This window comes from Patagioenas fasciata, chromosome 22, assembly GCF_037038585.1.
Source record: "Patagioenas fasciata isolate bPatFas1 chromosome 22, bPatFas1.hap1, whole genome shotgun sequence".
NCBI classification, from domain to species: domain Eukaryota; kingdom Metazoa; phylum Chordata; class Aves; order Columbiformes; family Columbidae; genus Patagioenas; species Patagioenas fasciata.
In genome coordinates this window covers 4010086-4035678 of record NC_092541.1, presented here as the reverse complement: position 1 = coordinate 4035678, position 25593 = coordinate 4010086, and the positions used below count along the sequence as shown (strand labels likewise).

The 25593-nt window shown below is 53.2% G+C and overlaps 1 protein-coding gene across 1 annotated transcript in view; it reads right to left on the bottom strand.

Moving 5' to 3' along the window:
• SCN4A (sodium voltage-gated channel alpha subunit 4) overlaps window positions 1-25593 on the bottom strand; it is a 44140-nt gene that overhangs the window by 4971 nt on the left and 13576 nt on the right. Inside the window, exons 7-22 of the mRNA XM_065856108.2 lie at window positions 25024-25338; window positions 22509-22572; window positions 21729-21870; window positions 20578-20790; window positions 18325-18480; window positions 17982-18105; window positions 17051-17289; window positions 14825-14998; window positions 14159-14515; window positions 9683-10111; window positions 5401-5530; window positions 4688-4842; window positions 3609-3782; window positions 2935-3057; window positions 2406-2684; window positions 1161-1214 (exon numbers count right to left, since the gene is read on the bottom strand). Of these exons, the coding sequence (XP_065712180.2) occupies window positions 1161-1214; window positions 2406-2684; window positions 2935-3057; window positions 3609-3782; window positions 4688-4842; window positions 5401-5530; window positions 9683-10111; window positions 14159-14515; window positions 14825-14998; window positions 17051-17289; window positions 17982-18105; window positions 18325-18480; window positions 20578-20790; window positions 21729-21870; window positions 22509-22572; window positions 25024-25338 (3128 nt within the window). The remainder of the gene's footprint in view (window positions 1-1160; window positions 1215-2405; window positions 2685-2934; window positions 3058-3608; window positions 3783-4687; window positions 4843-5400; window positions 5531-9682; window positions 10112-14158; window positions 14516-14824; window positions 14999-17050; window positions 17290-17981; window positions 18106-18324; window positions 18481-20577; window positions 20791-21728; window positions 21871-22508; window positions 22573-25023; window positions 25339-25593) is intronic.

The window sequence follows — 25593 nt, the reverse complement described above, 5'->3', positions numbered from 1 at the left end:
ACGGGATGGGACATCCACATGTCACTGACTTGGGGACAAGGATGTGCTGACCCCCAATCCACAGCACAAGCAGGGGAAGAGGAGAGGATGCCCAGGTGCAGCAATTTCAATGAGCAAACTTGTGTTTCTTCCCCAAAATCAGCTTTCCAAAGGCTGAAATATAGCCAGAAGCAAAAGGAAAACTGTTTCAATTTGTGCCATGCCAGCGCACGGGGGTGGCAGAGCCTGGCAGCTCATCAAGGGACACCAATTAATCCTGTTCTATATTTGACTGGAGGCATCCCAAGGTGTCACAACCGGCTTTCCCCATGCTGAGGAAAACTCTTGGCAGAAGAGGGTGGATTTTCTCCAAAAACAGCTCTGCCCCAGGTGTTCAGGGAGGCAGGAGCCCAAGCCATTTTCAAAAGGGCTTGGAAGTTGCGCAGCTGCAGCTGGGCTGAGAAAATTGGCTGTTTCTGATGCTAAAAAAGGCAATGAAACCAAAACATTCAGGCCTGTGGGTGTGGGGGACCTGTCCCCGCAGTGGGGCTCGGGCAAGCTTGCTTGGTCAGAGGAAGGTAGGACATCCCTCCTACTGCCTGGACTCATGGTCGTGTCTACACACATGGGATGGGGCAGGGACACTTTGGGATGGATCACAGTAGGAACAGTCTCTGCAGAAAGCCCTTCAAAAATATTAATGTTCTTAATAATCCCTTTAACCCAAAGGTTAAATGCTGGCCTCTCTGTTTTAATAACTGTTCTATTGCTCAAGGCAAGCCAGGCCAGGTGTTTAAAAGACACATAGATTAGGTTCTCAGGATTTAGTGCCAGTGTTGGGTTGACAATTGGACTTGATGATCCTGAGGGGCTTTTCCAACCAAAATTATTCTATGACAACCACACAATGGGTGATGATTTTAAACTAAAGGAGGGAGATTCAGGCTGGAGATGAGGAAGTAATTGTTGCCCTGAGGGTGGTGAGAGCCTGGCCCAGGTTGGCCAGAGACGTGGTGGCTGAACCATCCCTGGAGACATCCCAGGCCAGGCTGGACGGGGCTCTGAGCAACCTGAGCTGGTGAAGATGTCCCTGTCATGGCAGGGGGGGCACTGAGAGAGTTGGGGAGGTCCCTTCAACCCAAACCTTTCTGTTTGTGACACATCCCTACTTGTCCCCTCACCTCGCGCGAGTCCACGGCAGCGTACATGATGTCCATCCAGCCCTTGAAGGTCGCCTGTGGGGACAGTGGAGAAGAACGGATTCAGTGGGAGGTATTTGGGGCGAGGAAAGGAGGGCAATGGGTGCATGTTTGTGGTTTTAGCTCTGAGGACACCTGCTCAGCCCAGAGTTACAGCTTCTCTGTGGGAACAGCAGGAGAGGGACCACGTGCTGAATCCGCAAGAAAAATGCCCTGATGCAGAGATACCAAGATTTGCACGTGCACACACAAGCGCCGTTCTGGGGCTGAGGTTGCCAGTGACTGCCCAAAACACTGCTGCAAACCAGGCTGGGGAAAGAGGCAACTAACTTGGAAAATAAAGTGCTTTTTCCCCACGGCAGAGCTGTGCCGGGGCCGGCTGCTCCCAACCCGTGCCATCTCAACAGCTCTGGCTCCTCTATCACTGGATCTCCATCCTGGTGGCATGTGTGTGAGCACAACACTTCTTTTACAGGCTTTTGCTGCTGATTTGTTAAACAAAAAGCCTGAACATCTTGTTTCCTGGACCTGATGGAGCAACAAATGTGAAGAGGAAGCTGAATTTCAAACTGGTTAATCGATTTAGGTTGTGCACTCTGATTCTGCACTGCTGGTTCCTGTGGATCTGATGAGAGGAACCCCAGCCCACGCAACAGCAGAACCCACACCTATATTCTTGTGAAAATTGCGGTGAGCAGTTTCCCTTCTGCTCGCCCGGCTCAGCTGTGGTGGGTGCAGCGGCAGCTCGACCGTGTTCGCCCACCGCCCTGCAGCGGGCACACAACTTTTTCCAATCATCATCATCATCCCAGTGCTAAACTCTTTCAGCCTATGATGAGAGCAGACCTGACTTTTTGAAGAAGTGGGGGGAAAACAGAGTGCGTCCCCTTCTCACTTCTGCATCGCCTGCATAGCAGAGGAGTTCTCGCAGCTCCAGGTTTGGTGCTGCCTACGCTCATCCATACCAGCTCCCTGTTGACCTTCCCCTCCCATCTTCTCATCTTCTACCCTGTCCCTTTCCTTTTAGCTCTGCAGGGTTCTGTGTGTGTGTGTGTGTTTGGTTTTGTTTTGTTTTGTTTGTTGTTTGTTTGTTTTGTGTTAAACACCCATTTTGGAGCTAAGAAGCAGCCAAGAGGCCCCATCTGGGCACCAGAGCAACGTTCACGTCATGCTGCTCTGCTACAGCAATCCGAATCTTGGAGGGACGGCAACCGCTTTAGTACGTACCACCTGCAGCAAGGAGAGATATCCCAAGCCCACGTTGTCGAAGTTGACCTTGACGTTGACCCATCTGACCTCGTTGGTGTGGAGGAGGGCCATGCAGTCGCTCTTGTTGTTGACCACGGTGATGTCGAAGAGCTCTCCCGTGGTGGTGTTGACGCATCGGTAGTACTTCCCCGCAAAGAGGTTCACCCCCATGATGCTGAATATCAGCCAGAAGATGAGGCAGACCAGCAGGACGTTCATGATGGAGGGGATGGCACCCAACAAGGCGTTCACCACCACCTGCAAGGGCAGAATAGACCTTGCAGGACCTGGGTAGGGAACCAGGCTGGCAATGATGTGACCTTCATGTCTCTGTGCCCCAGCAGCACCAAATGGGTTCAAATTGGGTGAAAGGTACCTTAACATCCACCCCGCCAATCTGGACACCCCTGAAAACCATTTTGGGATGGGTCCCAGTGGAGGTGACATCTGAATGGTGCCATGTTTCAAGGTCATGTCACAACCAGTAGCACCCAGGGGAGGCACCTACCCTCATGCCTTCAAATCTGGAGAGGGCACGCAGTGGTCTCAGAGCCCTCAGCGTCCGCAGGGACTTGATGGCTCCCAACTCAGAGTATCCCAACCAGTTCGCTGTCAGGCTGATGATGGAAACCTGGAAGGAGCAGCCCAAGGTAATAGTGGCACCTCAGATGGAAACACAACTGAACCACGTCCCTGCAGCTCTTGCCTGTCCCTCTTTCCCCAGCACTTCCTTGGGCTGGTGGTTATTGTCTTGTCTTGAGACACAGGGACTGGCATCGAGCCCTTGGGTCCCTGGTGACCAGGGACCCGGAGAATGTCCCTGTCTGTTGGGTATGAGGCTGGAGGTGACAGGGGACGCAGAAATGCTGCACAGGTGGGACAGTATGTTGTGTTACATACAGAGCATTTGGGAGACCCTATTGCTCTTCTCATCTCTACTGGGGTCTGGGAGAACAGCGTGGGCTTGTTCTTGGCTTGAGCATGAGACAGGAAGGGTTTGAAATGGTTTCTGCAGGCAGGGGAAGAGTTGGCCCTTCCTGTGGAGAACCATTATTTTAAACAATGGTCTAAGCCCTCGTTCCACAGCCACCCTGTTGTCCTTTAAAATACAACACGGGTTCTTTTGCAACACCCTGCTACAAACCCCTAATGCTCCCAAACTTCTCATCAGCCAACACTCACATCGACGATCAGGAAATCCAGCCAGCACCATGCATTGGTGAAGTACACCTTGAAGCCATAGGCCACCCACTTGAGCAACATCTCAATGACAAAGATGTAGGAGAAGACCTTGTCGGCGTACTCCAGGATGGTGCGTATCACCTTGCGTTGTTCGATGTAGATGTCCTCAAAAGCCTGGAAGAGGTGTGGAGCTACGTGACAGTCATTCTTCCATTAGACCCGCTGCACAGCTCAATGCAGCCACATCCACCCCTGCACTGTCCCTGCAGTACTAGGGCTTGGGGCACCTTGAAAATCCAAGAGCCCAGCTGCGGGTGGCATTTACTGATGTACCTGATCAACATGGGGTCTAACTCGTTTGCAAGTTCTTGTTGGCTGCATAGAGTGATGATTGACCCAAAGCAAAGCCTCACAGCAGCAAACTAGAAAGATGGGGACAGACTTTTGAGCAGGCCCTGTTGCCACAGGACAAGGGGTGATGGTTTGAAATGAAAGGAGGGAGATTCAGGCTGGACATGAGGAAGGAATTGTTGTCCCTGAGGGTGGTGAGAGCCTGGCCCAGGTTGGCCAGAGAGGTGGTGGCTGAACCATCCCTGGAGACATCCCAGGCCAGGCTGGACGGGGCTCTGAGCAACCTGAGCTGGTGACGATGTCCCTGCTCATGGCGGGGGTGGCACTGGATGAACTTTGAAGGTCCCTTCAACACAAACCATTCTCTGATCCTATGATTAAGAGCAGGAGAGGCTGCATGAGGTTGCATCCCCTTGAGCCCATGGACCACAGCCCATGATGGAGGCCGGGGAGGTCTCCACAGCAGTGACTTTACCAACGCATGGCTCTTGGAGGACAAGGGGAAGATGCTAAAGCCCCCTTGCAGAGCTTCACATTGGGTAGACCTGAGCCAAATGGGGTTTTAAATCAAGCATCTGCCTACAACTGTATTATTTCACACAGGAGACAACCATGCGATGCCCAGAGCCTCCGGTGCTGCTGCCTGGTCCCTACCCACGTTCCTGGGCTCTCACCAAGCTGGAGAGCTGCTGCAGAGTAAACAGGACATGGCGAAAAGTGGGACCTACCAGCGCCCCACTGCTGAGGAGGATCATGAAGACGATGAAGGTCTCGAACCAGTCGTGCTCCACGATGCGGAAGCAGGTTTTCCGGATGTTCCACCAAACCTTCCCTCTGTCGCTGGTGATGTCCACGTAGAGGCAGGGACACCTCTTCACGCAGGCTGGGGACGGGACAGAGTGCTGGGGGTTAGGGTGTTTCCACCACCTATTCTCGATTTTATTGTCATTTTAAGGCCTCTGAGGTGGAGGCTGGAGCAGGATCCTGCTGGGCATGCAAGAGGGGAGCCCCATGGGGACCAACTCCTTGGTAGTACAGGAGGATCTGGAGTTTGGGCTGAGAGAAGCAAGTCTGGGGTTGTTATGCTGCAAGAATAACAACCAACAGTAGGACAAGGGGTAATGGGTTCAAACTGGAACACAAAAGGTTCCACTTAAATTTGAGAAGCAACTTCTTCCTGGTGAGGGTGGCAGAGCCTGGCCCAGGCTGCCCAGGGAGGTTGTGGAGTCTCCTTCTCTGCAGACATTCAAACCCGCCTGGACACCTTCCTGTGGAACCTCAGCTGGGTGTTCCTGCTCCATGGGGGGATTGCACTGGATGAGCTTTCCAGGGCCCTTCAACCCCTGACATTCTGGGATTCTGTGAAAAATTGGTTGGCAGCGGCCCTTCCACACCCACGTCCCCCTGTCCCCGGGGTCCCCTGCCCTGCTCGGTCCCTCACCTTCGGTGAAGCACTCCTCAGGCTCATTGCTCTCCTCTGCCTCTTCTGCCACCTCCTCCTCCTCCGGCAGTGGGGGCTTGTAATCCACAGTGCTGCACATGGACGATGCATTGTCACTGGAGAGGGGATTCTGAAAAGGGGTGGAAGGATTCATGCTGAGCTGCCCCACAGAAGGGAAGCTCCCAGGCTTCTTCCAGCCATGCTTCATCTCCTTGTGCCTCAGAGACCGGGCAGTACTGGGGAGCCGGCTGGTGGGACCCTGGTGCTTGGAGACTGCTCTGAATCTCTTTACTATGAAAACACAGCCCAGAGCGAAGCTGTTGAACTGTCTAGAGCTGCAGACCTTGGAGGATCGTTGGCTGAACAAGTGTGATGGGAGCGGCTGAGGGACCTGGGGGGTTCAGCTGGAGAACAGGAGCTGAGGGGAGACCTTCTGATCTCTGAACTGCCTGAAAGGAGCTTGGAGCCAGGGGGGTCGGGCTCTGCTCCCCAGGAACAAGCGCCAGGAGCAGAGGAAACGGCCTCAAGTTGCACCAGGGGAGGTTGAGGTTGGATGTGGGGAACAATTTCTTCCCCAAAGGGCTGTGGGGCGTTGGAACAGGCTGCCCAGGGCAGTGCTGGAGTCACCATCCCTGGAGGGTTGGACAGACGGACATGAGGTTCTCAGGACATGGGGCAGTGCCAGGGGTGGGGGAAGGAATGGACTCGATGATCTTAAAGGTCCTTTCCAACCAAAGTGATTCTGTGACATTGCCTTGAGGAGCAGGACACAGTGGCACGAGCTGTCAGCTGGTGGCTCTGCAGGAGCCCTGGGCCACCCTTTGCAGAGCTAGGGGATTAGGAGACCTCGGCACAGAGCCAGGGGAATGACACATGGAAACCATCTGCCTCCAGGACAAATCTTGCAAAAGCGTGAGGTGGAGACAAACCAGCACAGCGATCTCGGAGATGGGGAAAGATGCCCAGAGGTGCTTGGCAGGTTTGTGTAACCCAAAAACTCTGTGCTGGTGCTCAGGGAAGGTCCTGTTGGATTGGGATGGAGATAACTGTGCTGGTAGGGCCTGTTGCAATAGGACAAGGGGTGATGGTTTAAACTGAAGGAGGGAGATTCAGGCTGGCCATGAGGAAGGAATTGTTGTCTCTGAGGGTGGTGAGAGCCTGGCCCAGGTTGGGCAGAGAGGTGGTGGATGAACCATCCCTGGAGACATCCCAGGCCAGGCTGGACAGGGCTCTGAGCAACCTGAGCTGGTGAAGATGTCCCTGCCCATGGCAGGGGTGGCACTGGGGGGGCTGGGAAGTGCCCTTCAACCCAAACTATTCTGTGATTCTATGCACCACGGCCCAGAGCATCTCAGGAGACATCACCATGCCTGGAAGGACAGGTGTCCGAGCCAAAAAATACCCAAGACGAGACCTGAGCTGTGGCACCAACTCTGCACAGCCACACACCAACGCTGCTACTCCTGTCACCTCTTCGCTGCTTTGTGGTGCAAAAGATAAATCATGCATAAAATGCAGAAGTGCTTGAAAACAGCCATTCTCCAGCCATCATTTCACCCTGGAAAATATCTTTGCCTCAGAAAGGAGCTGCTCTGGAAGGGCAAGAGCATTTACCAGCGTTTTCTGAGTAGCCCATCAGGTGAAATCTCCCCGGTTTGCAACCGTGTCCCCAGCGCGATGCGGTGTGTCGGGCTTTGGCTCCATCTGGAGCTGATCGAGGGCATGTGAGCGCACCGAGCCAGCAGCGATCCGCCCCAAGGACCAGCTCAGGGACCCCGCTAATTAACACCGGATTTATAATTATCATTTCACATCATGACTGCCAGCGCGTTGCCCACCCTGCCTGTTGGGGCAGGTTGTTGATGCACCCCCCTGCTTTGCACCTTGGTTGAATTTAGCCACCAAAACCAGCAGTGAGGATGGGGTGAGCTGCTATTTGGCAGCTAAGAGATGCTGATTGACCCCTTCACATGGCAAGCAGCCAGGGGTGACTCTCAAGATATGATATCTATGCAGGGAACTTGACTTGTAGTAGGCAAAAACTGGGGAAAAATGCCAAATCTCAGCCCTTCCACAAAGGGGAAGGACAACAGCAAGTCCCCTCACCCCTTCCCTTGAGCAAGGTGCTCCAGGCAGGTTTGTCTGTTGTGAGGACAGCAGGCAGCACATTTGCAATGGGTTACAGCCACAACCTCTCCTGCCATCTTCCTCCAGCAGCCCCAGCTGCTGAGAACACCCTGTTATCCCAGCTAAAAACATTATAAATAAATAACAAGGATTATTCCCTCTTCTTGCACTCACACCCCAGGCAAAGCCAGGTCCCTGTCACTGCATGGAGACACAAGGAGACTGCAGACAGGGTGAGGAGGAGGAGGATGGCTCTGGGGTTTTAGGAGTGCGGGTTCCATTTGCAGCCCTGCATCAGGCTTCTTGTGCAATCACAGATGGGCACACAGCACCAGTTGTGTTTGCACCAGACTGCACCCTTGCTTCTGCCCCAACACGCTGCTCTGAGCTGGACCAGCTAGGACAGAGTTTAGAATCAGAACAGTTTTAGTTGGAAGAGACCCTAAAGATCAAGTCCAACTGTTCCCCATCCATGGCACTGCCCCATGTCCTGAGAACCTCATGTCCGTCTGTCCAACCCTCCAGGGATGGTGACTCCAGCACTGCCCTGGGCAGCCTGTTCCAATGCCCCACAGCCCTTTGGGGAAGAAATTGTCCCCACATCCAATTTAAAGCTTCTGGGCAGAAATACTTGCCATCAATAGTCAGGATAAACCTCCACATCAGAGCCGGTCGTTTTTCATACACTTTCCAGATTGATGCAGTTGCTCCTCTCCACTGTCCAGCATTTCCCCAGAACCTTGGCACAACCCCATTGTGAGAAGTCATTTCCCACCAGACTATCACCCTCCTTTTTATGTTCACTTGGGTCTGGGTTTCTTGTCTCACATTTCCCTGTCATCTTGACAGGCTGAGAGACTTGGGGTGTTCAGCTGAGAAGAGAAGCTCTGGGGAGACCTTATCACAGCCTTTCTGGACTTAAAAGTGGCCCATAAGAAAGATGGGGACAGACTTTTGAGCAGGGCCTGTTGTGATGGGACACGGGGTGATGGCTTTAAGCTAAAGGAGGGAGATTCAGGCTGGCCATGAGGAAGGAACTGTTGTCCCTGAGGGTGGTGAGAGCCTGGCCCAGGTTGGCCAGAGAGGTGGTGGCTGAACCATCCCTGGAGACATCCCAGGCCAGGCTGGACGGGGCTCTGAGCAACCTGAGCTGGTGAAGATGTCCCTGCTCATGGCAGGGGGGGCACTGGGGGAGCTGGGAACGTCCCTTCCACCCAAACTACTCTACAATTCTATGCCTCGGTGCTCTGGGAAGATCAGTCGGTGTCCCATAGCCTGGACAGTCCCCTCCATGCCTCGACATGGCAGTGCTGACATCAGCTGTCTCCTCCTTTGGATCCAAGAAGCATCGCTTCATGTTCACTCGTGCTAAGCTCCTCCATCTGGTTTCATACCCTACCCGGCAATGCTTTCTGAGGCATTAGCGGTGGATCCAATGTTAGCACCATCAGCAGATTTGCTGGCATCAGATTCCTCTGGAACATCTTTAACCCCGCACTGAGTGCTTTGACCCTTGACTGTGGTGCTGTGGGTCCTCCTGACATCAGCAATATCCCCAGAGCCTGACCCAAACTAGGCCAGAACCCTGCTTGGATCCAAACACACCCCTCTAGCTTACATTGGGGAATGTCACATTTAAAATCCCCAAGTTTGGGCCATTCACATTGCAGAAAAGCTAGAAATAACCCAAACCAGCATAATTCTTATGAGGAAGGGCTGAGAGAGCTGGAGCTGTTGAGCTGGAGAAGAGAAGCTGAGAGGGATCTGCTCAATGGGATCAATAGCTCAGGGTGGGTGTCAGGATGGACCAGACTCTGTTCAGTGGTGCCCAACGCCAGGGTGAGGGGCAACGGGCACAGACTGAAACACAGGAGGCTCCATGTGAACACAACGAGAAACTTCTTTCCTTTGCGGTGCCAGAGCCTGGCCCAGGCTGCCCAGAGCGGGTGTGGAGTCTCCTTCTCTGAGCCATTCAAACCCCCTGGACCCACCTGTGCGATCTGCTCTGGGACCCTGTGTGAGCAGGGCTGGGGATCTACAGGGATCCCTTCAACACCAACCACCCTGTGATTCTGTGATAATTCTTCGGGCAGCACAGCAAGAATGTGTCAATCCCACCTATTGGGGTTGAAACCTTTCCTTTTGCTTTTCCTACCTTGGCGTCTTCGGTGTCGGACTGGGTGCTGGTCTCATCGTAGAGGTCGGACTCCTCCGAGGCGATAGGGACTTGCACCGTGAGGTTGGGGTTGTTAATGAAATTCATGTGGTCCAGTTCATCCATGAGATAATGCTCTTTGCCAGTCACTCTGTCCAGATACTCCGACTTGGGCTCCTGGCCCGTGTCCACGTGGTTCAGCACAGAGTTTTCTCTCTTACTGTGTTCTTGCTCTTCCTCTGGTGCCACCTTCTTCCCCTTCCACAGCCTGCGGAGCAGCATGATGATAGAGGTCTTCACAAAGTCGATCCCTCTAGTGATCCTGCCGATAGCGATCTGCAAATTGTTCATCTCTCCATCGTCGTCAGACGCCGCCAGGCTGTCGGCGCTGAAGGAGCTCAGCAGCAAAGCTAAGAAGAGGTTCAGCACCTAAAGGGGACAAAAGCAAATACCAGCGGTGACATCTGGCACCAACATTGTCCCCATAAGCTGGAGCAGCAGAGGCCAGTCACCTTACGTTGAGCATGTAATGGGACTCCTCCCATCGCCCAGCTCTGGGGGCTGCAGAGATGCCAATCGTTCTCCTGGAGAACATGATCCTTCTCACTCAGTCCTGGGTTGTGATACCCTCAGTGTCACCCCCACTAATGGGTCCTGCTGCTCCATTTACAAATGATGCCAGTCACTGCTTTGTCCCCTCTCAAATCACCTCACCTGTGAGTCCATCAACATGTCCCTCCCTTCACTGTCTTGGAGCTCTTGGCCTGGCTGGTCCCCACATGTGACTCCCAAAGCCTGTGGTGCTTCTCCCTACCACCCAGAAGGATGCAACTCAGCTCCATCCCTTCTCTTCCTAGGGATAAACCTCCTGCTTATTGTGCCCCCAGCTGCAACTCTTGGCTGGCTCTGGTAGCTCAGATGTCCTGAGGGTCTCCAAACCCCAGGGCCATGTAGGAGCCTCGGCCACATCCATAACCACATCCCTTTCTACCAGAGACACACTGCTCTGTAGATAGCAGTGTTTCATAGAATAGTTTGGATTGAAGGGACCTCCCCATCTCCCCCAGTGCCCCCCCCGCCATGAGCAGGGACATCTTCACCAGCTCAGGTTGCTCAGAGCCCCGTCCAGCCTGGCCTGGGATGTCTCCAGGGATGGTTCAGCCACCACCTCTCTGGCCAACCTGGGCCAGGCTCTCACCACCCTCAGGGCCAACAATTCCTTCCTCATGGCCAGCCTGAATCTCTTCTCTTCTAGTTTCAAACCATTAATTTAAAACCATTCATCTCAGCACAAGTCAGCTCATGGGATGCAGATGCTCTATATGGCTGCAAGCACAGGCTCCCTCCTTCTTCCCTCAGATCCTTCCTATTTCTCCATGCCCAAAACATGCCTGCACCCCTCCACAGCCTCTCCCAGCGCGGGTGGGCAGCTGCATGCCAGAACCCCGAGCAGGACAGGTTGTCCCCGGGGTACAGGAGCATCGCAGCACCCGGAGGCGCTCCCGCTGGAGAGCGGCCGATGGGCCAAGCCCTCAGCTGTCGGTGTTTGTGCCTTTTAGTGACAGCAGCCCATCTGAGAAGGGAATTAGCTGCTATTCAAGGTCACTGCTGTTTTCGCATGGCTCATACCATATGACTTAAATCGCATCTTTAAATAAATCCCCACTATCCCATCAGTTTAATACTTAACTTTAAGTACCAATTACAGCTGAAGTTGCTGTTGAGTGGTTTGGTTTTTTTTGGAGAGGAGTCTGTTACCTTGTCACCCGACTGACTTCCTCCCTTTTCCCTTAATAACCTCAAAGGAAATGCTCAAAGTGTCACTAACAGTTAAGGACAACCGGCCGTCGCTTTATTCCTGCCGAGGGGAAGCGGGGAGAAACGCACCCCGCTGCAGCCAAGATGCTCCGGGGGCTGCTTGGGACAGGTTCCAGGGCTCGGAAATGCCCACAGCACAGCCAGAAGAGCATGGCAGAGAGGATGAAGAGGGAAGAGATGGCTCTGTGGGTTGTCGTGTGCCATTTTTCTCTAATTAGCTTTAAATGAGCACCATGCAGCAGCACAGAGTGAGAGAGAAAGCTGGGGGGTGATCCCAGGAGGGCAGCCTGTGATACCACCAGCTGAAAATCACGCTGCTTATCGATGTGATCAATAGCTCAGGGTGGGTGTCAGGATGGACCAGACTCTGTTCAGTGGTGCCCAACGCCAGGGTGAGGGGCAGCGGGCACAGACTGAAACACAGGAGGCTCCATGTGAACACGAGGAGAAACTTCTTTCCTTTGCGGTGCCAGAGCCTGGCCCAGGCTGCCCAGAGCGGGTGTGGAGTCTCCTTCCCTGAGCCATTCAAACCCCCTGGACCCACCTGTGTGATCTGCTCTGGGACCCTGCGTGAGCAGGTGGGGCTGGGGATCTACAGGGGTCCCTTAACCCCAACTGTGCTGTGATTCTGGGCTCCCATATCATCTCCAGGAAGGGTGGAAGGACCGTCCTTCAAAAACCGCCTCCAGAAGAGGATAAGTTTCCAGACCCCCTTTTGGGCAGGGTCTCCAAGGAGCCCCAGCTGCAAGTCTGCCCCATCTCTGAGCTCCTGCGCTCTCTGCAGACTGTCCTGGAGCTGCTTCTGCTGCTCACAGGTGATTTTCAGCCTGATTCAGCATTGCAATTCAAATGAACTGTAAGGCAGTGTTACCAGCTGTTGCTGACTGCTGGGTGAGGGGCAGCCTGGGGGGACATCAGGCTGCTCCCCACCTTGAGGAGATGTATCCACATCTGCCCAGCACAACCCATAGAATCACAGAACAGTTTGTGTTGAAGGGACCTTCCCATCTCCCCCAGTGCCCCCCCTGCCGTGAGCAGGGACATCTTCACCAGCTCAGGTTGCTCAGAGCCCCGTCCAGCCTGGCCTGGGATGTCTCCAGGGACGGTTCAGCCACCACCTCTCTGCCCAACCTGGGCCAGGCTCTCACCACCCTCAGGGACAACAATTCCTTCCTCGTGTCCAGCCTGAATCTCCCTCCTTTAGTTTCAAACCATCACCCCTTGTCCTGTTGTAACAGACCCACCCCAGTGCGAGGTCCCCAACCAGTCCAGCTATGTTGGCCCCAAATACTTGACATGAGTCGGGGAAGCTAAACAGCACCCAAATCTCAACTTCCTGCCCTCAAAGTGGGACAGTCCTGTCTGTCCTACCCCTGACCTGACGTGTGGGGTGGTCCGGGTTCCCCCCCAGGCTGTGGTCACCCCTCTGGAGAGCGGGACTAGAGCAGCCACCCGTGGTGGGGAGGGAGGTGTCAGTAGCTCCCTTGGCAGATAGTTTTTCAAAGCAAATTCCAAAGGGCTTACACAACCCCGGCAAGTAATCGGAGCGATTCGGCAAGCCGCCGCGCTTCCCTCCCCTGCCTCGCTCCTTAAGAAGGGAGAGCAGGGCCCACGCAGGCTGGAAAACAAGCTTCAAAGCCGCCAGCGAGAGGGTTACCAAGTTTAGAAAGGATTTCACGCTCGCCTGGAACTCACAGACCTGCAGCACAGGCAGCGAGCGGTTCGGGTTAGCGGGGAGGGCGATGGGCAGGGAGGGAGGGTTACGGGGACCAGGGGTCACCAGGGCTTGGGGGAAGGAGCTGAGTGTTGTCCTGCATCCCACAGTGACACCAGGACCGTGTTGAGTGTTGGGGATGCTGGGGATCTGCAAAAGCCTCGCAGGGGGGTCTGCTGCCAAAAGCACCCGGGATCGAAGGGCCAGGCCTGGGTGAGTGGGATATAACAGCGTCTCCATCGCTCTTTGCAGGAGGGTGGGAAATCATAGAATCATTGAAACATTTTTTTTTTTTGGAGAAGACCCTCAAGATCATGGAGCTCAACCGCAAACCCACCCCTGGCACTAACCCATGTCCCTGAGAACCTCATCTCGTCTGTTCAACCCTCCAGGGATGGTGACTCCACCACACATCTGTGACACCCACCCTGGTACCAGGATAGCAAATCAGCGTGTTGACTTCCTCACTCTCCCAGCCTCCTTTCCCGTCCCTTTCTGTTGAGTTTTGGTGGAGATAACATCAGTATAGCACCATGCCTGCGGCCTCTCACTGAATAGCCTCATTGAGAAGGAAGAGTGGCTTGAAGATGAGCCCTCTTTTGTTCTACAGTTGTTCCCACATCTGTCTAAAACTCATTAAGCTTTCTGTGCCTCAGTTTCCCCATCTGTTCCTCATCCAATTTCAGCTCAACGTCCCTCAGAAATTTCTTCCTACCCGGCTTTACACAGAGCTCAGCACATCCCCACTGGTCACACAAAGAAAGGAGGTTGAGCCCTTGACCTGTGCTCCTGTACATCTCCAACAAGACCACGTCCACAGGAGATAAGCCAAACTGGCCAGCGCTGGCCAGAGAGCAAAGGACAGAGGTGTCCCCAGCCCACAACACCCTCCGTCCTTGCCCTTCCCCCTTTCATTGAAGGTCCACCCCAGCTCCAAGACTCACCACAAGGTTCCCGATGACCATGACCATCATGAAGACGATGAGGCACATGGTCTGGCCAGCCACCTCCATGCAGTCCCACATGGTCTCAATCCACTCCCCGCAGAGGATGCGGAAGACGATGAGGAAGGAGTGGAAGAAGTCGTTCATGTGCCAGCGGGGCAGCGTGCAGTCGAGGGAGATCTTGCACACGCACTCGATGTAGCTCTTCCCAAAGAGCTGCATCCCCACCACGGCGAAGATGAAGACGATGATGGCCAGCACCAGCGTGAGGTTCCCCAGGGCGCCCACTGAGTTGCCGATGATCTTGATGAGCATGTTGAGGGTGGGCCAGGACTTGGCGAGCTTGAAAACCCTCAACTATGAGGAGCAAGTAGACAAGGTGATGATTAGCCTGGGGCTTTCGTTGCCATGATGTGTCAGCAAGGTAGTGAAGCTGGGAATAGACCTTCATATAGCAGTTTTGTTAAGGCAGGAGGGATTAAACACCCAACTGCCTTGCAAAGAGCACAGACTCTGACTTTCCTAAATACTTAGCCCAACATTTAGTATTATCTTCAACAAGGGACACGTTGGTGACCATCATAAAAGAAGCTGAACAAGCCATTCTCCACCCTGGTGGCAATTCCATCCAAATCCCCATGCACATCTTGTCCCCACGGCACGTACCAAGCGGAAGGAGCGGAGCACAGAGAGCCCTTGAACGTTGGCCAAGCCCAGCTCCACCAGGCTCAAGGTGACGATGATGCTGTCGAAGATGTTCCAGCCCTGCTGGAAATACTCGTAGGGGTCCAAAGCGATGAGCTTCAGGACCATTTCTGCAGTGAAGATCCCCGTAAAGACCTGTGGGAAACAGCACCTTGTCACTTTGTTTGAAATGCAGAGCTGGGTGGGTAGCACCTCTTTTTTTGTTGTATTCTCAAGGAGTTTCATCCCATTAGGTCCAGTCCCAGTTAGGAATAAGCTCCTCAGCTGCTGCCCAGTGTGGTTTGTGAAGCCATGCTGGGAGTACTGGTGACTGATTGCTTCTGGAGACACACAACAGTGTGTGTTGGCAGGCGGAAATTAAATGTAAGAGTTTTGTTGGCAAAGGGACCCCCCTTTGAGCGACTGCCGAACCACAGACATTGCCAGCACGGGGAACTGGGCTGGTACTGGGAATCCCCTGCCCCTCCCCAAGCCCTATGAAAGCTGATCCAGCTTTTAGACGCTGCTCTTTCCCTGGGACTACAACGGCACTGTGCATTATCACATTACTGTGAGCGGGATCAGCAATGTGACAACTAGCATCCTTGGTGCAATTTCGTGACATGGCATGTGCAGAGGGGAGGCAGTGACAAGTCTTTCCTTGGATGTGGATCATAGAATAGTTTGGGCTGAAGGGACCTTCCCAGCCCCGCAGTGCCACCTCTGCCATGAGCAGGGACATCTTCACCAGCTCAGGTTGCTCAGAGCCCCGTCCAGCCTGGCCTGGGATGTCTCCATGGATGCTTCATCCACCACCTCTCTGCCCAACCTGGGCCAGGCTCTCACCGCCCTCAGGGGCAAAAACATTGAGATCATCGCATTGGGGTGCACAGGTCCATGTCACCACCGCACAGGGACACTTCTGCACCAACATCCCAGAGGATGCTCCCTGACGTGTCCCTTTGTGTGCCCATCCATAAATGTCCCTTTTTCTGCTCCTGCTAGCCGGTCCCTGGCACTGGGCTGTACATTCAGCCAGAAACGGCTGCTGGCCTGATGAAAAAGCTGGAGCCGCCTTTGCGGCGTGACCGTGCTCTGAGCAACAGCCGATTAATCCCCTTGTATTTCCTGAATGAAACCAGAGACAAAGCAGTTATGTGCTGAGCGTCATCCTGCCGGCCTGGGGCCCGGCCACCGGCATGTGTCACCCCAGTGCCTGTGCACCGGGAGGCCCCGGCAGGTGCTGGAACAAGGAAAGGTGGCAGATGAGTTGATCCAAGCTCTCTCATCCCTTATCTGCAATTCCCAGAGCTACCCGGGGCCTCCTGGACTTGTCCCAACAGTAGATTGCATCCACCTAAAAGACATTTACCCCCAGCTGCAAGAAGGAGCAGCCACAGTCGGTTGCCAACTATGCCCAAGGAACCAGGACAGCCCAGATTTGCAGGGATCTCACTGGGAAAAGTCCAGATTGTGCCAGGGGAGGTTGAGGTTGGATGTGGGGAACAATTTCTTCCCCAAAGGGCTGTGGGGCATTGGAACAGGCTGCCCAGGGCAGTGCTGGAGTCACCATCCCTGGAGGGCTGGACAGACGGACATGAGGTTCTCAGGACATGGGGCAGTGCCAGGGGTGGGGGAATGGTTGGACTTGATCTTGAGGGACTTTTCCAACCAAAACGAATCTATGATTCTATTATTATTATTATGATGATTCCTGCTAGCAGTGTTGCCTACTGGTCCATGGGGACCTGTTTGCTCCCAGTACCTGAACTGGCCCCTGCTCTGCCCCACAGACACTTGGTATCACAAGGACACTGCGGTGCCAGCCAGGGCTGCAGCAGCTTGTGCCTGACCCTGGGTTGCAATGTAGGAGGTGGCTCAGGAAAGCTCTGCAAGCCAATTGCCACATCAGCATCACCAAGATGCACAAAACAAGGCAACAGCTGCAGCAGAATGGGAGCAGGGGATGATAGATCCCTCCCCCACCATCACCTCCCTTGATCTAAGCGATCCTGGAACCCGACCCACCACAGAGATGTTGCGATCAGACCCCCCAAGCGCTTTTTCAGTATCTGGGAAGTGTTTCCAGACATTTACCCCTGTTGTTCAGGTGACACAATGACAGCGGAGGGGATCTGCCCACCAGGGTGGATGGTGGCGCTGCTGTGGCTCTGGACGGGGATGGATGGGACACCCATATCTGCCTACCAGGTTCCCCACGGTCAGCACGTTCTCGAACTCCTCCGTCATGGGGTAATGCTCCATGGCCATGAAAAGCGTGTTGAGCACGATGCAGATGGTGATGCCCAAGTCCACGAAGGGGTCCATGACCACCAGCTTGACAAACTCCTTCAGCTTCACCCACGGAGGGCAGCAGTTCCAGACCAGGAACATGTGGGCAAATTTGTACCACCAAGTTGGGCATTTCTGGTGAGCTTCCTCCAGCTCTGAGAGCGGGAAGGAAAAATGAGGTCAGTGTGGGGTTCTCCCATCTTCCCATGGGTGGACCAAGTGCTAACCCCCTAGAAGAGACCTCTCCTGAGGTCCTGAACCAACCCTGGACTATCTAAGAGTTTAATAAGGGGGCTAAAAGGAGGAGTATGCCAAGGGATGTTGTGGACTCTCCAACTTGGAGCAGGATGGAACTCTGGGTCCAATCCTTCTATCAGCACCTGGGCAGGATTTGGGGTGTCCTCACCATGTTGAGATTGCAGGGAAACCCAGGGAACCATCCTCATGAGTTTGGTGGCCATTTCCATGGAGGGCAGGGCTGAGAAACCCGTTATTGCTGAATCTACGGTACTTTTTACTGCAGCTGAGACAGGAGCTCTTGGGAAGCCACTCAACAGCTCCCAATTGACTCTGGAGACTGTTGTAATCAGCTGCAATCCCATTCATTTGCATGAGATATTGTATTATTGCCTCCAGGCATCATCTGAGTGAGTTGGGATGAAGAGCTTTGAGCATCACTGAACCTGGATGGAGACCCCAGGTCCATGGTCACCCCTCACATGGGGCTGGAAATTTGGGATCAGCTGCTACCACTAGCATGTGCTGAACAACCCAAGCCCACCAATGCACAATGGTTGAGCTGAAACAGTTGACACACAGTCCCCACCCAGCCCTGGGAAGGACGTACCTTCCACCGCATTGGAGATGACACTGATGGCACTCCCCACCCTCTTCTCAAGGCCTGGCCCATCTTGGTTGCCCACAGTGAGGTGGTTGTGGTCTGATTTCTCCAGATTGTTGGTTTGGTTGAACTGAAAGGAAAAGAGGTCACAGGGGAAAAATGCAGAGCGCTGGAGGGCGTTTAATGCAATTAAAAATAGAGCAAGCAGAAAAGAGGGACATGGTCTGGAGAGATGTGGGGTGCAACATGGGAGCTGCAGAAAGGCTCGTGGAGTCCCACAACAAGCTGGGCACAAGTCTGACCCTCCACCGGGGTGTATGAGGGATGGTAGAGGGAGCCAAGCACGTACATCGATCACCGTAGCCTGGCGCTCCAGCACGACCTTGGGGACCACCTGCCCTTTGCCGTCCTTTGCCTTCTCCTGGTCGCTGTTCAGGTCCGAGTCACCGTCCTTCTCGGCCACCCCGCTGGGCAGGGAACCGCTGCTGGATCGATGGTCCTGCAACTGCAGTGACCCATAGAGTCAGTTTGGGGTGAAGGGACCTTCCCAGCTCCCCCAGTGCCACCCCTGCCATGACAGGGACATCTTCACCAGCTCAGGTTGCTCAGAGCCCCGTCCAGCCTGGCCTGGGATGTCTCCAGGGATGGTTCATCCACCACCTCTCTGCCCAACCTGGGCCAGGCTCTCACCACCCTCAGGGACAACAATTTCTTCCTCCTGTCTGGCCTGAATCTCCCTCCTTTAGTTTCAAACCATTGGCAGGATCACAGTGGGGTTTAGCAAACAGGTTTCCTGCAGAAATATTGAACTTGCAAGAACTTGCTTTTCACTTGCACACCCCCACAGTACTGAGCTCTCTTCTCAGCCATATTAAATCTACTCAAATTTGATCAGGGTGAAAAATTCATAAGGACAAAGTTACGCAAACCCTCTAATTCCTGTCTTGCAGTAAATTTTAATCTTTGAAATGCACTTCCACCCCAAACAAGAAAGAAGCAAAATCTTCAAAGCTTTTGCTGAAAAGCAATGTGCAAGGTTTTTGGACTTTCACTGAATTTGTCAATGTTTGGGTCAATTCTTTTTTTTCCCCAAATATTTTATTAGGCTTTAATTTGCACATGCAACCATTTCATTATTTTTTCCTTTCCTTTCTGACAGTGATATTAATATTTGAAGTTCACTACACCTTCTGGTAGCGTTAAGGATGCCACAGCAGAGTGGGAACCTCTCTGTTCCCACCGCACATCAAGATGCAACATGATTTCCACACTCAGTTGCTGGATATTATTAATAAATGGATCCGAGTGCCCATTTCTTGTAGGTGCTTTGCCCTCATTCTCAGCCCTCTGTCTTTTCCCTTTCTCTAGGTGAGAATAGAGAATATAATCCCTTAATAAAGCCTTTGGGCAACTCGCTGGTTAATTTGCTTGGGGAAAAACCAGCCACAGCAGCAGCTTTGTGCTCAGACCCAGAGTCCCCATGCCTTAGGCTGGGCTTGCTTAGGCCCATCCTGCAAACAGCAGCAGCCAGATAAGAGCATCGAGCCACTTCCTCGGAGGATGTTGTGGCTCAGCACAGATAAGCATCAAGAGACAGAGGCGCTAAAGAAAAGAAAACACTGTTTTGTGTCTGTGTGTGAGGAAGTTGGGCTCTTGCCCAGACTAACAGCGAGATTTGCAGGGATGTCTCCTGCCGACGACGTCGCTGACAAAGACCAGAATGATTAGAGATGGAAAACGGCTGAGCAGCAGCATCAGGCATCACAGAAGCTTCTGGCCACATTTTTAGAGGCGTATTGTGCTGAAAAGAGACTTTGCAAGGACCAGAAAGGGGCTAAAGTGACACCCCAGGATTGCAATGGAGCAAATGGATGGAAATCAGGCATCACCCATTTTGACACCAGCTTGGAGAAATATCAGTGCAAACTCCAGTATCTGCTCGTGTGTTGGGTACAGTGGTGGGACCAAACCCCAGGAGTTTTGCTTCAGCTCCTGCAAGGACACCCCAACCTCCTGGGGTGAGACACAGGGGCTCTTGAGCCCTCTCTGCTCTTTCCAATCTTGGCCTAAAGCAAATGGTTCACTAAAGAATTCCTCTTTGCTTCTTTTGTTCCCCTGATCATAATCTCCCCGTACAGACTCTCTGCTGGGTTTCCTGCTCCTGATGTGCTACAGGAAGATATATTGTGCCTTTTCTGCCTTGTTTCTCACCTCCTCCTTTTAAAGCAATACCACAACTCCATCCTGCACCTCTCTGCTGCCTCCCAGCGCTCCCTGTGCTGGATTATGGATGTGGAAATTAAATCTTTTCAACCTTCTCCTCTCCCCTGCCCCCAGGACAGTATATCAACTTTTTGATTCAGCTGTGACCCCCCAAATAGTTACTTAATTATAGAATCATTTCTGTTGGAAGAGGCCCTCAGGATTGAGTCCAACCATAACCCAACTCTAGCACTAAACCATGTTCCTATCTTTGCTAACTACAGGCCAAATGGGGATTATTATTGGATTTTACATAAATAGAGACCACCATGCTTGTCGCTCCCTCCCCTTCCCCTGTTTCCTGAGGTCCCTCATTTTGGCCTCCACGCTTTCCACCAACCAACTTCTCTTGCTCCTCTTGGTGCTTCTTCAACTGCTCCATGAGCTGCTGAAACTCCTCCTCTTTCTGCTGCTCCTCCAGCATGGTGGCGTCGTTTTGTTCTGCGTAAGCCATGGCCACCACAGCGAGGATGAGGTTGATGAGGTAGAAGGAACCAAGAAATATAACCACCACGAAGAAGATCATGTACGTTTTCCCTGCTGAACGCAGCGTCTGTGGGAAGAGGAGACGTGGGTTGTCACATCAACTCAGCACAGTATCAGTTTGAAGATGCTTCCCATGAAAGGGCACCATCCCATTTATGGCAGTACAAGATTTTAGAATCATCAAATTGTTTTGGTTCAAAGAGACACTCAAGATGATCGACTCCAACCATTAACCCAACCCTGTCGCTAAACCATGTCCCTAAGAACCTCATTGACCCCTCTTTTGCTCCCATCTTCCCCAAGGGCTTGTCCTTGCCCAGGGGACCTTCCTGCAGTCCATGGCACTGTGTCAGGACTGGTGTGAAATAGCCAGATGTCTCATCAAACCCAGCCACACTGCTCCATGCTGGGTGGTAGAGTTGGAGATGGGACCAATATTTCATCAGAGACTTGTTTTGCCGTGACAGCGACTTGTGTCCCTCAGCCCCCAACTTCTCAGGTCTCACCCTTGGGCCAAGAGTGGCCCTTTTTACCTCATGATCTAGGCATAGTCATTTCCAGAGGACACATGTAGCCTTTAGATGCAGGCTTGTTTTCATCTAAGCAGTCCCTGGACCCAGGGTCAGCTGGGATTTCGTGGCATCTGCAACTTCTACATAGGGGATGACTCAGTGCAGGGGACAAGTGGCCTTCTCCCCGCTTCCCCTCTCCCTTAGCTAAAGCCAGAGAGGTTCTAGATACTCCTATAAATCCCCAATTTCGATGGTACAGCTCACCGCGTGGCTGAAGCACAGACGGGCTTTTCCCTGGAAAACACACTGCACCGTTCAGGTTGGGGAACTGGATGGGACCATGCCCCATTCCTGCCGATCCTGTTTAGATCCATAAATCACAAAACAAGGTCCCACATGATTCCAGCCAAGTGACTTTTACCTGTCCTAGACCAGGGGCAGCATCAAAATAAGAGAAGCATTTGCACAAGTATAGAAAAAATGTGATGCCTACCAGTTGGAAGAGGTTCTCCCAGTAGTCCTGCGTCATGAGGCGGAAGAGGGCCAGGAAAGCCCAGCTGAAGGTGTCGTAGCTGGTGTAGCCATAGTTGGGGTTCCTCCCCGCCTTCATGCACTGGTACCCCTCAGGGCACTTCCTACCAAAGGAGCCGCAGGGGCAGCCGGTGTCAGCCCCCGGTGCTGCCCCTCCTGTATCCACAGCCACCCCTGGAGATGCTGAGATGCTTCAGCAGAACCTCCTCCTCCAAACTGGATGTCCAGACCAATACCCCTCTGAGATGATACAGGTGGGATGCCTGGACTGACACCCCCCTGAAATGATACAGGTGGGAGGCCTGGAGCCATACCCCCTAAAGATGATACAGGTGGGATGCCTGGATTGACACCCCCCTGAAATGATACAGGTGGGAGGCCTGGACTGATACCCCCCTGAAATGATACAGGTGGGAGACCTGGACTGACACCCCGCTGAGACGGTACAGATTGGATGCCTGGACCGATACCCCCCTGAGATGATGCAGGTGGGATGCCTGGACCAATACCCCCCGAAGATGATACGGGTTGGATACCTGGACCGATATCCCCCTGAGATGATACAGGTGGGATGTCTGGACTGATACCCCCCAAAGATGATACATTCTTGATTCATCTGCCATGTTCCCAGCCCCAATCCTGTCCCACCCAAGCATCACTGGTCACCAGGCCGCATCGGCTGCCTTGTCCCCTCCTAGGGAGCTGTGGGTGGACACTGGCCACCAGCACAAGCTGAACTCACCCAGCATCGCTGCTGTTGCCGCAGAGCAGAGCGTCGAGTGCTCCTTCCAGAAAGTAGAAATTTGCTTTGTGGTTGGGGGAAGAACAAGACATTAAAAAAAGTAACAACAAAAAACCCCCAAACAAACGAACCAACAAACCCAACAAAAAAAAAAAAAACCAAATCAAACCAAACCCACCACAAACAAACCAAAACAAAAACCAGAACCCACAAACATAGATTTTCAAATTCTTGGCAGCTCATTGCTGTCAGGGAAGATCATGGAATCCCAGCATTGGGCACTGGGTTCTTGTCTCTGCTGACTTTGCTGTTTGCATTGAACGACTTGGCACCAGCTCAGAGACCTCGTGGAGTTGTTTCACCAACCCAACCAGATGGCTTCAAGCCCATAAAGAGCTCAGGAACCAGCCAGGTTCACCAGGGAAAGGGGGGAAGGGAAGGTGAGATAGCACATGCTCAAAGGACATGGGCCGGTCTGTTTTGCTGGGGGGAACAAAAAATGTATATACAAAATAGGAGGGCATTCCCAGGGGCCCCAAAAACCCCTGTGGAAATGGTTTGCGACTGCTCCGTGGCCATCGCATTCCTCCTGCTGGTCCCATCCCAACCAGCCCCTTCCTGGTGGGGAAACCCACTGTGTCCACAGACCAGGGGTCCTTCAAGCTCCAGCACAGGCCCAGAGCCACAGGAGACAGTTAAAAGTGCCACCACATGTCACCTTCCCCCAGGGACACACAGCTGAGCACTTGCAGGACATGGCAAAGGGCAGATAGACCTCCCAGAAACATAGAATGATAGAAACACAGGATGGTTTGGATTGAAGGGACCTTCCCAGTTTCCCCAGTGCCCCCCCTGCCATGAGCAGGGACATCTTCACCAGCTCAGGTTGCTCAGAGCCCCGTCCAGCCTGCCCTGGGATGTCTCCAGGGATGGTTCATCCACCACCTCTCTGGGAACCTGGGCCAGGCTCTCACCACCCTCAGGGACAACAATTCCTTCCTCATGTCCAGCCTGAATCTCCCTCCTTTACTTTTAAACCATCACCCCTTGTCCTATCACAACAGGCCCTGCTCAAAAGTCTGTCCTCATCTTTCTCATTAGCCCCTTTTAAGTCCAGAAAGGCCGCACTAAGAGCTCCCTGGAGCTTCTCTTCTCTTCTGAACACCCCAACTCTCTCAGCCTGTCCTCCAGCAGAGCTGTTCCAGCCCCAGATCATTTTTGCAGTGCAGCCCTTCTAGGAGCCACATGGATTTCTGGAGCTTCCTGCAAGCATCCCCAGCTCTACCTGGCTTCTTGCCACCAGGCTTTTATTTAACCTACGTGGGCTCATGGAGGAGACGTGAAACTCCAGGAGATGTGTCTTTGGCCTGGCCCCAACCTCTGTTAACCCGCACGCATGGCCGCAAGGTACTGTTGCTATTTGTGCTGCACTCGCTAGATCCTGTAGATTGAATTTGCACCCCTACCAAGGAGCCTTCCTGTAACTGATGCCAGAGCTACTTGTACAGTCGGGCAAAGCAGCTCAGCCGAGAAGCAACCTGACCTTCTGCTGAGTGCCCTAAATGAGACTCAAAACATCCCCATGGACCATCCCACCACCCTGCAGCTCTGCCAGGCAGATTTTCTGATTTTTTTTTTTTTTTTTTACATTTTCTTGGAGTTTTAAAAAGCTCAAAACCAAAGAACAAAGCAAAAAGCCCTACCACCCGTTTTGGGACAAACCCATCTCCAAGTAGTAGTAGTAATGTGGTAAACTTGGAGACCTGTCTGAGGACCTGTGCTCCATCCCATGCAATTGTCACTGGACGCAGTGGTCCTTGGGGAAGGACCCAGCTCTGATGCAGTGGTGAAAGTGGGTGAGAAATGTCACTCCTGCATCCTTCCCTCAGGTTTTCCACCCAAAGTCCCATCTGCTCCTGGAGGGTTTGGTCTCTGTGCCGTGACCAGCCAGACAGAGCAGCTGTTCAATGGTGCCCACGCTGATTGTGCTCCCACTATATGGAGCTTCTCGTTTGTTCAGACCTTCCCACGGTGAAACCTTTCTGGAGGAGTCTGGCTTGTCCGGGTGGACTACATTTTCCCTGGGAAGGAGGATTTGATCCCATCTTTCCATCCCATGAGTATGCACAACCTGTTTCACCCACCAGCCACATCTCGCCGTGCAAAGCACCTCAGCAGGAAGGTTCATAGAACCATTTTGGTTGGAAAAGACCTTTAAGATCATCAAGTCCAACCGTTTCCCCACCCTGGCACTGCCCCGTGCCCTGAGAACCTCATCTGTCCAACCCTCCAGGGATGGTGACTCCAGCACTGCCCTGGGCAGCCTGTTCCAATGCCCCACAGCCCTTTGGGGAAGAAATTGTTCCCCACATCCAACCTCAACCTCCCCTGGTGCAACTTGAGGCCGTTTCCTCTTGTCCGAGGGAACAAACCATTTTGGTCAGACACAGAGGAAGGAAACTGAGGAGCAAACCAGGATGATGGTTCAGCGGAGAAAGGGACACATGGATGTTACCTTCATCATTGATGTAGGCCTCAAAATCAAATGTGCTGTTGCTGGTGAAGTTGCTGGTGAAGTTGCCATCAGTGAAGTTGCCGTCAGTGAAGTCGCCATAGAGAGTTGTGTTGGTCAATGTGTCATTGTCCAGCCCCATGTCCCCCATCAGGGTGTCATTGAGGGGGGGCCACCGCACACACTTCTGCCGAAGGTTCCCCATGAAGAGCTGGAGGCCGATGAGGGCGAAGACGCTCAAGCAGAAGACTGTGAGGATCATGACGTCCGAGAGCTTCTTCACTGACTGGATCAGAGCCCCAACAATTGTCTTCAGCCCTAGAGGGAGGCATCACTATTTAGCTAATTACTCATTTGCTAATTGTGAAGAACACGCTCTGGCATTCCCAAAAGGTGCTGGATCTGGTGGCGACGTGGTATAACCAAGTTCCCCCCAGCTCTGTGCCCTGTGTTGCATCCCAGCTGCCCCTCTGTCCCCACACTTCACTGAAGGGCATAAACCCTTCCCCAAAAACTGTTTCCAGTGCCAGCCAAGCCTCCCCATGCCAACCTTAACCTGGGCATCATGAACCA